Source organism: Natator depressus, chromosome 5 (genome assembly GCF_965152275.1).
Source record: "Natator depressus isolate rNatDep1 chromosome 5, rNatDep2.hap1, whole genome shotgun sequence".
NCBI classification, from domain to species: domain Eukaryota; kingdom Metazoa; phylum Chordata; order Testudines; family Cheloniidae; genus Natator; species Natator depressus.
Window position 1 is genome coordinate 127,147,855 of NC_134238.1, and position 15,182 is coordinate 127,163,036.

The following is a 15,182-nucleotide window of genomic DNA, read 5'->3' on the forward strand; positions in this document are numbered from 1 at the left end:
CATTAATACACTTTTCATTGTTTCCAATATGGGAATGAGGTTAATCACATGGTTACACATACTAAAAAAACTCCCCAAAATTAGATTTGGTTTGTTCTTTTGTGGTTAGCTTATTATAAATTGCTAAATTATATAACTCTAAGTTAAGCACTTACTCTTGGCCTAAGTGTTAGGCCTTCTGCTAACTGTCTGCTGCTTAAGATAATGATACTTAAACTAACAGACTTTACTAGGCCTCAACTTATTGCAAAGCCCATCTCAAATATTATTTTTTTGTTATTCTACTACTATTACAGCTCTAACTTCTATACTACTATCTTAAAGCATGTTAATATGCCTTAGCCTATGATATACAATTTAATGTTGCTCCCTAAAATCAGGTCAGGGGTTACAGGTCAGCAACATTTATTCATAAACTTTTTAGATGATTTTCAAAAAGTTATTTTTTCCTGGTTGTTTCTTAATTCTTTTCCTTTTCTACAATTTATCCTCTCCATTTGTACCCACCAGTATCCCGTCCTCAACAGCAGATAGTATTGTACGCTTCAGAGGATGGTACAAGAAACCCTATGTCAGAAAGTTACATAAAAACCTGACCAGAGACGCTTCCTAGCCTCATTTTAGTGGTTTTCTTGTGCCTTGAAACATTAAAATTGATAAGTTGTGCCACTTTGTGATTAAGAATTTCAGAACCTGATCGTAAACAACCATTTTTTGAAAATCTTAACCACTGTTTGCACAAGTACTTTATTTTCAGAAAGGTATCATATGCAGAAATTTACATGCAAGCAGAAGTGAATTGGAACAATAGTACTTGGGGGGGAGGAGGAGAAAGAGAAAAATATAAAGACATTACATGTAAAAAACCCCAAAACACCCAAATTCTGTTAATGGAATGTGAAGGTTGAGAAATTAAATACACAAGTTAATATTCATAAAACAGTAAGCCATATTGCTGCTTTTGTATATATTCAAGGTTGATTATACATTTAACTGAATGAAGTGATCTAATTACTTTGTCAAAAGTATAACCTAGTCAAGTTCCCGTTGTATGAACTTTTAACTTTTCAGTTTCCTAAATCTGGTGTGCTTAAAATCTCAAGCTTAATGTTAACCTTTCTTCACCTGCTATTAATTTGCAGTTTGCACATTACCAGAGTTTAAGGTGATGTAGTACTATGCATCCAGTGATTCTAGTCAGGTGTATACTGTTTAAAATTGGGAGATTATTGTGAAAAGTCCATTCATGCCCACTGTGTTCGATTTTCTAAGAGAACTGTAGATCGTGGATCTCTGATTGGCTGAAATAAAAACATTTGAGTAATATTTTGATATAGCCTTAAATGCCTGTGATTTGAAAGAACTGACACAAACCAAATAATTAGTTGTTGAAAGAAACTTCCTAAATCTAAAAAGTTGTTGAATTTTAAATTTCAAGATAAAATTCATGTGTTAAACTGACAAGCCATCTGGATGTTAGTAAGTTTAGGAGCTATCCTTCCCCATATGTACCAGGATTGATACTTGATAGGAGTAACAGACCATTGCAGTGACTTTAGCTGACTTAACAATTAAAAAAACTAATGTGTTCGTTGCCAAAGCTGTTTCATTGGGGTAGCACAGTTTAAATTTTGAAATATTTTAACACTATTCTATTTGAAATACACTTTATGACACACTTAGCCAGTGATCACACTTGAATTTTGATGCATTTCTCAGAATCATCTTTGTCTCATACTTTTTTTGACTTGTGAAAATAGCTACTAACAAATTATCTTTCTGGTTTTCCTTCTTAGGGGAATTATTGAAGCTCGTTTTGTTTACGTCTTTGTTCTTGGCATAATCTTCACTGGAACGAAAGATTTACTCAAATCACAGGTTATATCTGCAGACTGCAAGACCAAGAGTATCGGTTTATGGGAAGTATATAGCGGATTGGTTCTGCTAGCAGCCCTGCTATTTAGACCCCATAACCTGCCAGTTTTGGTGTTTTGCCTACTGATTCAAGTGATAATGACAAGATGTATCTGGAAGCCACTAAAATTTGATGCAGCTCAAATTACTATTATGCATTATTGGTTTGGCCAAGCTTTCTTCTATTTTCAGGTAAGCTGATAATATTGCATCAATGAAAATAATGTGTGTAGGTATTCTACCATTTTTGTGTTAAATTGCACCATAGGGCCTGTTCCTGCAAAGACTCAAGTCAGTGGAACTACTCATGCAGAGTGAGGCCCCTAGGTTTCAGTTAACTTTATTCTCCACCAACCTATGCTATTTAGTGTGGAATAACGTTTGCACGTACATACAAAAAATAAATAAATAGTGCTAACATGCGCGCGTGTGTGTGTGTGTGTGTGTATATATATATAATATATATATAAATAAATAAAATGTACAGTGTTCTTGGCAAGAACATGAACTAAGCTAATATAAAATTGCAATCAATTTATAACTTCTGTTCTATTTTAGCCTCTCTCTAAAGGCTAGTACTAATAAAATATATGGTAAAATCTATCCTGGCACACATGGGGAAGGATAGCTTCTGAAAATAGTGATACAACTTTCAGAATGTTTTTTATTCTTAATATTATAACATCAACTAATTTCTTGAAGGAATAGAGCATCAGAAATAAAGTATATAAAAAAGGAAATATGTAAAGTTCATTTGTGGAGCAGGAAGTATTAATAGTGGTAGTTTCAGTGGGCAATGGGAAGACACAAGGGCTAAGTGGACTAATTTAAAAATTTTAAAAGCTTTTGAAAAACTTCTACGGTCCATGTTAATTAAGGTATTTAATAAATAATTTGAGATGGTGTTTTGCCAAATTCTCAGAAGTGCTTTGATTTCCTGCCATAGTATAAATATTTACTGCCACTGTTTTTTTCAAATGGGGAAAAGATCAGGTAACTCCAGTAAATATCTTCATTGTGGACTGTAATATTGGCAAAAACACTGGCATGTAAAATCATGTTCATTCACCCTGCTTGGATCATGCTGGTTTGTATAAAAATATTCCACTTTAATATAGAGTCCCAGGACTCCTAGGTGCTACTGCAATACAAATAATTAATTTAAGAATGTTAACAGACATGATAATATTTAAAATAGCAACAGACAAATCTAGTTCTGTCACTGACTTGAGACATACAAAGCCTCTGAACTGGAACTGTATGAAACTTTGATGTAGTTTAGGTGTGATGAAAACTATTGTAAATGTAATTTGTCGAGAATCTGAAGAAAGGCCAAATTCTGCTACCTTACTTCCTGCAGAGCCTCATTGATATCAATGAGTAGAGCTGCTCTACTGTGAGTAAGGGTGGCAAATATAACTCTCAGGGTAATATTGGGGATATAGAATATAAGGATACATTATTTATGGACATTGATTTGGGAGGGTGACATTTTTCCCTCTTTTTCCTTTTTGTGCTGGTCCCAGGCTACCTCAACCAGCATTTCCAGCCCTGTGGAAGGGAGATGTGGATTGGATTGACTTCCTTCTGAATGAGAGAGACATTGCGGGTGGTTAGTCATAAGGAATTTCTGTGGCTTTTTCTCCTGCTATATGGGAATATATTCTATATGAGGTGTGAGGGTTGCTGGCCAGGCTTTTCATCAGGGAAATTATCAGGGACACTTTCTTAACTTTTAAATATGGTATTTTTATTGTAAAATTGGAGAAATAGTTATATTTAGAGGAAAGATGTTAATTTGCCAGTGGCTGGATCAGTATAATTGAGGGCTTTTATTGAGATGAAGATGCGAAAGCCAGCTTACTTTGACTCCTGTTGCTTTTTTGCTTTAATTGCTACATTGTGTTACAAGATGAAGGGAAAAAAAATCAAGCTTATTAACCAACTGTAACAAATTTAATACAGTTAAATCAGCATCTTTTTTGTGTGTCACGTTGTTACTGTAAGTCAGTAGCTTATGAACCTCAATGAATTTTTCAACAAACCTTGCCTGATTATCATTATTTTCCTGAGCCTCAAGCCATCCGCTCCTTCCAATGGATCATTAATTCCCTGGAAGTGCCCTGTGGTTTTATCATTGCTGTTTAATTCAGAGCATGCAGTGACAACAGAAGTAAAGATTACTTTAGTCTTCATTAATTATAGAGTCCTAAAAAAATGTAGACCATTGTCTTCATACTAAAAGAAAAGGAGGACTTGTGGCACCTTAGAGACTAACACATTTATTTGAGCATAGGCTTTCGTGAGCTACAGCTCACGGATGCATTCAGTGGAAAATACAGTGGGGAGATTTATATACACAGAGAACATGAAACAATGGGTGTTACCATACACACTGTAACAAGAGTGATCAGGTAAGGTGAGCTATTACCAGCAGGAGAGCGGGGGTGGGGGAACCTTTTGTAGCAATAATCAAGGTGGGCCATTTCCAGCACTTGACAAGAACGTCTGAGGAACAGGGCGGAGGGGAGGGGGGAATAAACATGGGGAAATAGTTTTACTTTGTGTAATGACCCTTTCACTCCCAGTCTTTATTCAAGCTTAAGTTAATTGTATCCAGTTTACAAATTAATTCCAATTCAGCAGTCTCTCGTTGGAGTCTGTTTTTGAAGTTTTTTTTGTTGAAGAATAGCCACTTTTAGGTCTGTAATCGAGTGACCAAAGAGATTGAAGTGTTCTCCAACTGGTTTTTGAATGTTATAATTCTTGAAGTCTGATTTGTGTCCATTTGTTCGTTTACGTAGAGACTGTCCAGTTTGGCCAATGTACATGGCAGAGGGGCATTGCTGGCACATGATGGCTTATATCACATTGGTAGATGTGCAGGTGAACGAGCCTCTGATAGTGTGGCTGATGTGATTAGGCCCTATGATGGTGTCCCCTGAATAGATATGTGGACACAGTTGGCAACGGGCTTTGTTGCAAGGATAGGTTCCTGGGTTAGTGGTTCTGTTGTGTGGTATGTGGTTGCTGGTGAGTATTTGCTTCAGGTTGGGGGGCTGTCTGTAAGCAAGGACTGGCCTGTCTCCCAAGATCTGAGAGAGTGATGGGTCATCCTTCAGGATAGGTTGTAGATCCTTGATGATGCGTTGGAGAGGTTTTAGTTGGGGGCTGAAGGTGATGGCTAGTGGCGTTCTGTTATTTTCTTTGTTGGGCCTGTCCTGTAGTAGGTAACTTTTGGGTACTCCTCTGGCTCTGTCAATCTGTTTCTTCACTTCAGCAGGTGGGTATTGTAGTTGTAAGAACGCTTGATAGAGATCTTGTAGGTGTTTGTCTCTATCTGAGGGGTTGGAGCAAATGCGGTTGTATCGTAGAGCTTGGCTGTAGACAATGGATCATGTGGTGTGGTCTGGCTGAAACCTGTCTTCATGCTGAAACCTGATGTTTACAAGCAGTGACAGCTTAAACTAAATAATGTCTTTTAAAAAGTCTCCAAATCCAGTTCATAAGTTGAGGTTTCAGTTAGTATTCCATGGTCGGCTTCATAACTAAGAAAATAGCAATTGAAAATATGCGGAGAAGTTCATATTAGTAAAACTTTATTCAAAAGAACTTACAATGTAAAATTGTCAGGAATGGATGACCATTGGCAGATGAGGCTTCCATTTGATTGCATTGGTCAGACTTGTCGTCTTTAACTGTCTTTTGAAACAATGTGCCTGTAAGAGGGAGGAAGGAAATTGTTGGCTAAAACCTTGAATATTGTTCTTGCCTTTCTTCTTTTATTTCATATTAAATTTAATGATTGGATTCAAATAATTATTTAAAATAACTCTTGATTTTTCTTGCACAACCTGCTTGTACACCTATTTATTCTGCATGATACTCTAGTTACTAAAGAGAGGCATGTGTTTAAGGCCAGGTCATGAGGAAAAGCAATCAGAAGAACACTAAGCTTCTGTGTCATTAAACTAGTGTTAAAGCAGATTGGAAACTCGTTAGTCTGACATAGCACTTCCTTATTGTCGCTGTCGCAAAATGTCGCCAAGGCAATGCAACTAATAGCTTCCAGATAGTGAGAGGTGCTTCTGACCATATGAAATTTCATGTTTTGAGCAAAATGAGTGCTATTTTCAGAGGCATATGGTTGCCTCCCGTCCTTCAGACTTTTGAACATAAAGGAGTTATTCTCCACAGCATATATGCTATATTAAGGTAGTTTTGCGTTTGCCAAAGATTTGTTTTTATTCTTGCTTGTGAGAAAAGCTTCATGCTTCAAGGGTTGTTTGTGTTCCTCATTTATGTGCTAACGTAGAACCTCTTTCTCATAAGTTTCTTTAGTTAAATTCAGAATATTGATTTAGGGCTCAAAGACTTATTAAGCCTTTAAACCTACGTGTTAATTAAACTCTTTGTGTACTGTTTCATTCTGCCTTTCAGACATCTAAGTGATATCTTTGTTTTATTTTCAGGGAAACTCAAATAGTATCGCTACAGTGGATATTTCAGCTGGTTTTGTGGGATTAGACAACTATGTGGAAATACCAGCAATTTTTCTTACTGGGTTTGCAACGTACGCAGGACCTTTGCTTTGGGCCATTCACTTGCTGTGCTACTTGAGTTCCGAAGTTAGCAGGTAATTGTCTGTACTAAAAGCTGATAAAATTAAAAGTAATGGTTCTCACAGATACAGAAAAGCATCCACATAATGTAAACAGGAGCTCATATGCCTTTCCCCCCTTAACTTTAGCCCTTAGTTGCTCTTCCTGCCCTTTTTATAGTTCAGTACTCTTACTAACTCCCTTATTTCTCACCCTATTTTTATTCCCATGTTTTAAAAAAAAATCCTGGATCTGGCACAGGTTTGTTAATCATCTCCATGTTTATCTGTATGATGTTCTATCCCCATCCCCATCCTTTCACCTGTCACTTAGATTGTGAGCTGTCTGGAGCAGAGATTCCCTCTCCATCTGTATCAGTCCATACAGTGCCCAGCACAGTGGGGTAAAACTGCTTTTGTGTCAGTGTAGTACTGTGAGGGAGAGGAGTAAGACAAGACAAAGCTCCTGTAATTTTTTTACTTCGGTTTCAGGTTCAAAATTTGAGGTTTTAGGAATATTTTGAAAACCTTACACTTGGCAATGTACAGTATTCATGCAGATGGGTATCAGTCTTCTAATGATTTTCCAAAGGGAGAATGGCTTGTACAGCATGTTTTTAGAATGCTTTTTATAACAAAGATGAAAGCTAAAATTTTGTAGCAATGTTTTTGAGGTAGCATCTTAAACGGAAGCTCGTATTGATTTGGTTGAATAATATGTCCCTGCAGCAGCATAAGTATTTCTCAGTTTTAGGCTGGATTTTTGGAGACTGAACAAATCTTTCCTTCCTTTATCAGTGTAACCATAGCAATGGCCCACTGAGTAATCCATTCAGCGTTTAAAGAATTAATTAAAAAAAAGTGTGTTTTTTGTAACTGTTTATTTTTAGAAATTTTAAATTCTGTCAAAGGGATTGATGATCTAGGCCTACTACATAATTTTGTGTAAATTGGGAACACTTTACACTTGGAAGTTAGGAAAGTATTTAACAAAATCATTTTTGTGCTGTTGAAAATTGGAAAGGCTAAATCTCCAATTTTGGAATATATTTTATAAATTTAAAATGCAAATACATTTTAAAAATAAATATTTGAAATTGAACTTCATTTACTTCATGATACTAAACTGGGAGGAGTGGTAGATACGCTGGAGGGCAGGGATAGGATACAGAGGGACCTAGACAAATTGGAGGATTGGGCCAAAAGAAATCTGATGAGGTTCAATAAGGATAAGTGCAGGCTCCTGCACTTAGGACGGAAGAACCCAATGCACAGCTACAGACTAGGGACCGAATGGCTAGGCAGCAGTTCTGCGGAAAAGGACCTAGGGGTTACAGTGGATGAGAAGCTGGATATGAGTCAGCAGTGTGCCCTTGTTGCCAAGAAGGCCAATGGCCTTTTGGGATGTATAAGTAGGGGCATGATCGTTCCTCTCTATTCAACATTGGTGAGGCCTCATCTGGAGTACTGTGTCCAGTTTTGGGCCCCACACTACAAGAAGGATGTGCATAAATTGGAGAGAGTCCAGCGAAGGGCAACAAAAATGATTAGGGGTCTGGAACACATGACTTATGAGGAGAGGCTGAGGGAACTGGGATTGTTTCGTCTGCAGAAGAGAAGAATGAGGGGGGATTTGATAGCTGCTTTCAACTACCTGAGAGGTGGTTCCAGAGAGGATGGTTCTAGACTATTCTCAGTGGTAGAAGAGAACAGGACAAGGAGTAATGGTCTCAAGTTGCAGTGGGGGAGGTTTAGGTTGGATATTAGGAAAAACTTTTTCACTAGGAGGGTGGTGAAACACTGGAATGCGTTACCTAGGGAAGTGGTAGAATCTCCTTCCTTAAAAGTTTTTAAGGTCAGGCTTGACAAAGCCCTGGCTGGGATGATTTGATTGGGGATTGGTCCTGCTTTGAGCAGGGGGTTGGACTAGATGACCTCCTGAGGTCCCTTCCAACCCTGATATTCTATCATTCTATGATACTTCCCAAGACCTAGATTCAAAATTCAGTTAGCTTCTGTAACAGCTGATATCACACATGTACAAACAGCGTGGGAAACACACTTAGTGTCCGCTATAGGAAACTGAGATCTCCTCTACTGTTGTCACAGGAACCAGAATCCTAACCTGGACAGCTCTATAGCTCACTTAGATATATGGCCATTTTTTGTTGCCATTGATTGGTTAAGGTCAAATGCAGCAGACCAGTGTTTCATCTGAATATATTAGGTAGAACTTGCAGCATCTTTAGCCTTTCAGGGTTTGTTTGAATCTGGGTGCTGCAGATACTGTCAGGTTGGGTCTGTCTGCGTATGTCTGCACTACAGTTAGACACCTGCAGCTGACCTATGCCAGCAGACTTGGGTTCACGGGGCTCAGGCTTGCGGGCCTGTTTAATTGTGATGTAGACATTCAGGCTTGGGCTGCAGCCCGAGCTCTGGGACCCTCCCACCTTGCAGGGTCCTAGAGTCTTAGCTGCAACCTGAGCCCGAACGTCTGCACTGCAATTAAACAGCCACTTAGCCCAAGTCAGCTGGCATGGGCCTGCTGCAGGTTTTTAATTACAATATGGACATACCCTGTATCTTTTCCTTTTAACCTAGGGTTTTGTAATTAGCAATTCAATGTCTATGTCCTTTGCTCAGATTCCACTTTCCTTGGAATTAAGGCTGGAACACTGGAGAGGGGAAAGGGGTCAACGGGTCTGAATCACTACTTAAACATAAAAAGAAAAGGAGTACTTGTGGCACCTTAAAGACTAACAAATTTATCTGAGCATAAGCTTTCGTGAGCTACAGCTCACTTCATCAGAGACATTCAGTGGAAAATACAGTGGGGAGATTTTATATACACAGAGAACATGAAACAATGGGTGTTACCATACAAACTGTAACGAGAGTGATCAGGTAAGGTGAGCTATTACCAGCAGGAGAGCTGGGGGTGGGTGGGGGGGAAGGAACCTTTTGTAGTGATAATCAAGGTGGGCCATTTTCAGCAGTTGACAAGAACGTCTGAAGAATAGTGGGGGGCGGGGGGGAATAAACATGGGGAAATAGTTTTACTTTGTGTAATGACCCATCCACTCCCAGTCTTTATTCAAGCCTAAGTTAATTGTATCCAGTTTGTAAATTAATTCCAATTCAGCAGTCTCTCATTGGAGTCTGTTTTTGAAGTTTTTTTGTTGAATTGCCACTTTTAGGTCTGTAATCGAGTGACCAAAGAGATTGAAGTGTTCTGAATGTTTTGAATGTTATAATTCTTCTATGGGTACCCGCATGGCCCCACAGTATGCCAACATTTTTATGGCTGACTTAGAACAACGCTTCCTCAGCTCTCATCCCCTTATGCCCCTACTCTACTTGTGCTGCATTGATGACATCTTCATCATCTGGACCGATGGAAAAGAAGCCCTAGAGGAATTCCACCGTGATTTCAACAATTTCCATCCCACCATAAACCTCAGCCTGGACCAGTCCACACAAGAGACACTTCCTGGACACTACGGTGCTAATAAGCGATGGTCACATAAACACCACCCTATACTGGAAACCTACTGACCGCTATGCCTACCTACATGCCTCCAGCTCTCATCCAGACCACACCACACGATCCATTGTCTACAGCCAAGCTCTACGATACAACCGCATTTGCTCCAACCCCTCAGATAGAGACAAACACCTACAAGATCTCTATCAAGCGTTCTTACAACTACAATACCCACCTGCTGAAGTGAAGAAACAGATTGACAGAGCCAGAGGAGTACCCAAAAGTTACCTACTACAGGACAGGCCCAACAAAGAAAATAACAGAACGCCACTAGCCATCACCTTCAGCCCCCAACTAAAACCTCTCCAACGCATCATCAAGGATCTACAACCTATCCTGAAGGATGACCCATCACTCTCTCAGATCTTGGGAGACAGGCCAGTCCTTGCTTACAGACAGCCCCCCAACCTGAAGCAAATACTCACCAGCAACCACATACCACACAACAGAACCACTAACCCAGGAACCTATCCTTGCAACAAAGCCCGTTGCCAACTGTGTCCACATATCTATTCAGGGGACACCATCATAGGGCCTAATCACATCAGCCACACTATCAGAGGCTCGTTCACCTGCACATCTACCAATGTGATATAAGCCATCATGTGCCAGCAATGCCCCTCTGCCATGTACATTGGCCAAACTGGACAGTCTCTACGTAAACGAACAAATGGACACAAATCAGACTTCAAGAATTATAACATTCAAAAACCAGTTGGAGAACACTTCAATCTCTTTGGTCACTCGATTACAGACCTAAAAGTGGCTATTCTTCAACAAAAAAAACTTCAAAAACAGACTCCAACGAGAGACTGCTGAATTGGAATTAATTTGTAAACTGGATACAATTAACTTAAGCTTGAATAAAGACTGGGAGTGAAAGGGTCATTACACAAAGTAAAACTATTTCCCCATGTTTATCCCCCACCCTCCCGCTGTTCCTCAGACGTTCTTGTCAAGTGCTGGAAATGGCCCACCTTGATTATCACTACAAAATGTGGTCCCTTCCCCCCCACCCCCACTCTCGTGGTAATAGCTCACCTTACCTGATCACTCTCGTTACAGTGTATATGGTAACACCCATTGTTTCATGTTCTCTGTGTATATAAATCTCCCCACTGTATTTTCCACTGAATGCCTCTGATGAAGTGAGCTGTAGCTCACGAAAGCTTATGCTCAAATAAATTTGTTAGTCTCTAAGGTGCCACAAGTCCTCCTTTTCTTTTTGCGGATACAGACTACCACGGCTGCTACTCTGAAACCTGTCGTTACTTAAACATATTGCAGCTCTAGGTTTTAAAAAACCTTTTATGCTCTAAACATTCTTTTTAGACCTCTCATTAAATATTTTGTGAGGCATTGTTAAATATGCCTAGAGGAGCAGTAAAATTGCTACGGACTTTCAATTTCCTGTTGTGCCACTCAGATTTTCAAATTCTTCAAAAAGTTTGAATCAATATTTTAATTGGCCTGATGAGTTTGATTTCAGTATGTTCTGCTGGATATCTCCTGGAACCCGAAAATGAAAAATGGTTTTACAACGTTCATCATCTTAGATTTTAATAAATCTTCTTCTGTATTCATATTGACACAGTAGACATTCAGTTGAATAGGAGTGAGTGCCTTTTCAGATATTGTAGATGGAGATTGCACAGAACAATAACATGCTAATAGCTATAAAATGTTTAATATTTTTAACAGTAGTGTCATTCAATAAACTAAGTTTGTTGCTAGTCTAATAAGCATTCAGAAATAACTTAAGGAGCTTATTACTTAAGTTACTGTAAAATTAGTATAGTGCTGACAAACTAAAATGAGGATATGTTGGCTAGAGGAAATATTGTAGCTCAAGACAGTTCCTTCCCTATTTAACCTTCTGACAGTTTTATCCCTAGCTTGCACCTTATCTAAAGCAGTTCTTTTACCCCCGTATAAATTCAATGACATACAATGCTCATACCACCCATTTCAAAGTCAGTTTTTCTTAGCTATAAGAGGCAAAGCAAGAATTTTCTCTGAATTGCAGTAATGATACTGCCTTTTTAAATGCTGCTACTGCTGCTCATGTCTATCAGCCTTGGGAGGAAGAATCTAAAGAATTGTTCCCACCATGTTAATATAATAACATTATAGAGGAGGAATCCATGCTGCTCATCCAGGGCCTGCCTCCTGCAGGAAGCCTGGCCGGTTTTAAAATCAACACTGGAAACATCTACATGTCTCTTGTATAGAGCATATGCATGCCTGGAAATAGTTTGAGACTAGGAATAAGTGTTAACAATATGGGGAAGAACTACAAAATATCTTGTTTTCTTTGATCTCTCACAACATATTATGATTCCAGGAGGGGCAGGTGAATTTCCTTTTGAAGCTAACATTGGACAACTGACACCTTTTTGGTCATTCCCCTGTCATTCCAGTGAGCAGAGATTTTGACATTTCCAATTAAGCCTCCTAGGGTATGTCTACACTGTGTTTTGGAACTCATGGGAGCAAGCCTTCTAGCCAGAGTCGACAGACTTGGACTAGCAAGGCTCCTGTTAGTATCCTGTTTGAAGTTGTGACTTGGGCTAGAGCTCGGGCTCTGAAGCCTAGGGACAGGTTTGGGCTTCAGAGCCTGAGCTCTAGCCTGGGCTACCCCTTAAAAGTGCTAGCTATACAGCTGTTTTAGAGCACTACCCTGAGTCTGTTGACCAAGGCTGGAAGGCTCAATACTGTGGGCTCCAAAACACTGCATAGACATACCCCTACGAGCCTTGTTTTGCCCTCACTCTTGGCCCATGTGATCCATTGCTACCAATATTATTACACAGTCTGTATGTTAAGGCAGGATTTGGTCATCTGTTTCTAAGTGAGAACTATGCAGCCAACCAGGGTTGCCTACAATCACTTGTGTCACAAATACATGACAAGTTGCTTGAAAGCTGACTGAAACAGAAATGTCATCTCCTTCCCCTGTGGGCCAGCTATGCAGCCGTAGTTCAGGAGATGAAACACTGTGCAATGGGCAGGGGATAGAAGTGAGCCTGAATTTATAAATATCTATTGTAAAAGTTTTACTAACAGATACAGGATGTGCATATTCTAAGGGGATTGGAATTTAAAATATTCAAGACACGTAATCCTGCGTGTCAGAAATATGTTTTGTACTGTGTAGCGTCTAAGGATGCAATTGTATACAAGCCAGGTCCTCCTGGTGCTAGATCCTGTACTAACACATAACAGATGGTCACTGCCTTAAATACTTGGGTCCAGATTGCCACTCTTAGTCATGCTGAGTAGCACCTTACTATGTGAATATTTCTACTGGAACCAAGAGAACTATTTGTTGAGAAAGGTACTACTTGACAGGAATAAGGGAAGTAGAATCTGGTGTTCAATATTTGGATGTTTTAGCTGTTCTCTTTCCTTGTATGTGATCTTCAGTCAAAAGCAGAGTGTCTATGGATTACTGGCTTCCACCAAAAATTCTGATTTTAGACTTTACAGTATCTCATCTCCTGGGTTTTTTCCCCTCTTACATCTTATTGGAAGTATGTTCGGTAGTGTGTGGTTTTATTTTGCCAAGCAGTTTTCACTGTCTCTGCAGACCTACTACCTGTTATCTACTGTGCTTCCAAGAGATTGCCTGTGTAGTGTGGTTCTATTATAAAAACATAAGTATCTGATCCTTTATTAAATTTCATAAGCTATTTTATGCGACCAGCATTTCCAACTCCAGTTGCAAAGGGTGCAGAAATTAATTCTCATAGGATGAATTGGTTCTGTTCAAGAATAAATACAGGTACGACTAGGTCCCATAGCAGAGCCAACTGCAATACTAACAGTTTATAGTCATAAAAACAAGAAGTCCGATGGCACCTTAAAGACTAACAGACTTATTTGGGCATAAGCTTTCGTGGGTAAAAAATAAACACTTCTTCAGATGCATGGAGTGAAAATTACAGATACAGGCATAAATATATATTGGCACATGAAGAGAAGGCAGTTACCTTACAAGTGGAGAACCAAAGTAGAAGGCCAATTCAGTCAGGGTGGATGTGATCCACTCCCAATAACTGGTGAGGCGGAGTCAATACCAAGAGAGGGAAAATTGCTTTTGTAGTGAGCTAACCACTCCCAGTCCCTAATCAAACTCAAATTAATGGTGTTAAGTTTGCAAATGAATTATAGCTTTGCAGTTTCTCTTTTTGAAGTCTGTTTTTGAAGTTTTTTTTGCTGAAGAATGGCTTCTTTTAAATGTATTATTGAGTGTCCAGGGAGACAAGTGTTCTCCTACTGGCTTTTGTATGTTACCATTGCTGATGTATGATTTGTGTCCATTTATCCTTTTACGTAGACACTGTCCGGTTTAGCCAATGTACGTGGTGGCAGAGGGGCATTGCTGGCACATGATGGCATATATCACATTAGTAGATGTGCAGGTGAATGAGCCTCTGATGGTGTGGTTGGGTCCTCTGATGGTATCACTAGAGTAGATATGGGGACAGAGAAGGCAATGGGGTTTGTTACAGGGATTGGTTCCTGGGTTAGTGTTTCTGTGGTGTGGTGTGTAGTTGCTGGTGAGTATTTGCTTCAGATTGGGGGGCTGTCCGTAAGTGAGGATTGGCCTGCCTCCCAAGGCCTGTGAGAGTGGGGGATTCTTTTCCAAGATAGGTTGTAGATCGTTGATGATGCGCTGGAGAGGTTTTAGCTGGGGGCTGTACGTGATGGCCAGTGGTGTTCTGTTATTTTCCTTGTTGGGCCTGTCCTGTAGTCGGTGACTTCTGGGTACCCGTCTCGCTCTGTCAATCTGTTTCCTCACTTCCCCAAGTGGGTACTATAGTTTTAAGAATGCTTGATAGAGATCTTGTAGGTGTTTGTCTCTGTCTGAGGGATTGGAGCAAATGCGGTTGTATCTTAAGGCTTGGCTGTAGACAGTGGATCGTGTGATATGTCCTGGATGGAAGCTGAAGGCATGTAGGTAAGTATAGTGGTCAATAGGTTTCTGCTATAGGGTGGTGTTTATGTGAGCATCACTTATTTGCACTGTAGTGTCCAGGAAGTGGATCTCTTGTGTGGACTGGCCCAGGCTGATGTTGATGGTGGGGTGGAAATTGTTGAAATCCAGGTGGAATTCTTCAA

At 39.6% G+C, this 15,182-nt stretch overlaps 1 protein-coding gene across 4 annotated transcripts in view; it reads left to right on the forward strand.

Annotated features, from left to right (window-relative positions):
* PIGG (phosphatidylinositol glycan anchor biosynthesis class G (EMM blood group)) overlaps nucleotides 1-15,182 on the forward strand; it is a 166,713-nt gene that overhangs the window by 99,175 nt on the left and 52,356 nt on the right. For all 4 annotated transcript variants that reach the window (XM_074953613.1, XM_074953614.1, XM_074953616.1 and 1 more), the window contains exons 11-12: nucleotides 1,797-2,106; nucleotides 6,387-6,550. In XM_074953613.1, coding sequence (XP_074809714.1) covers nucleotides 1,797-2,106; nucleotides 6,387-6,550 — 474 coding nt within the window. The remainder of the gene's footprint in view (nucleotides 1-1,796; nucleotides 2,107-6,386; nucleotides 6,551-15,182) is intronic.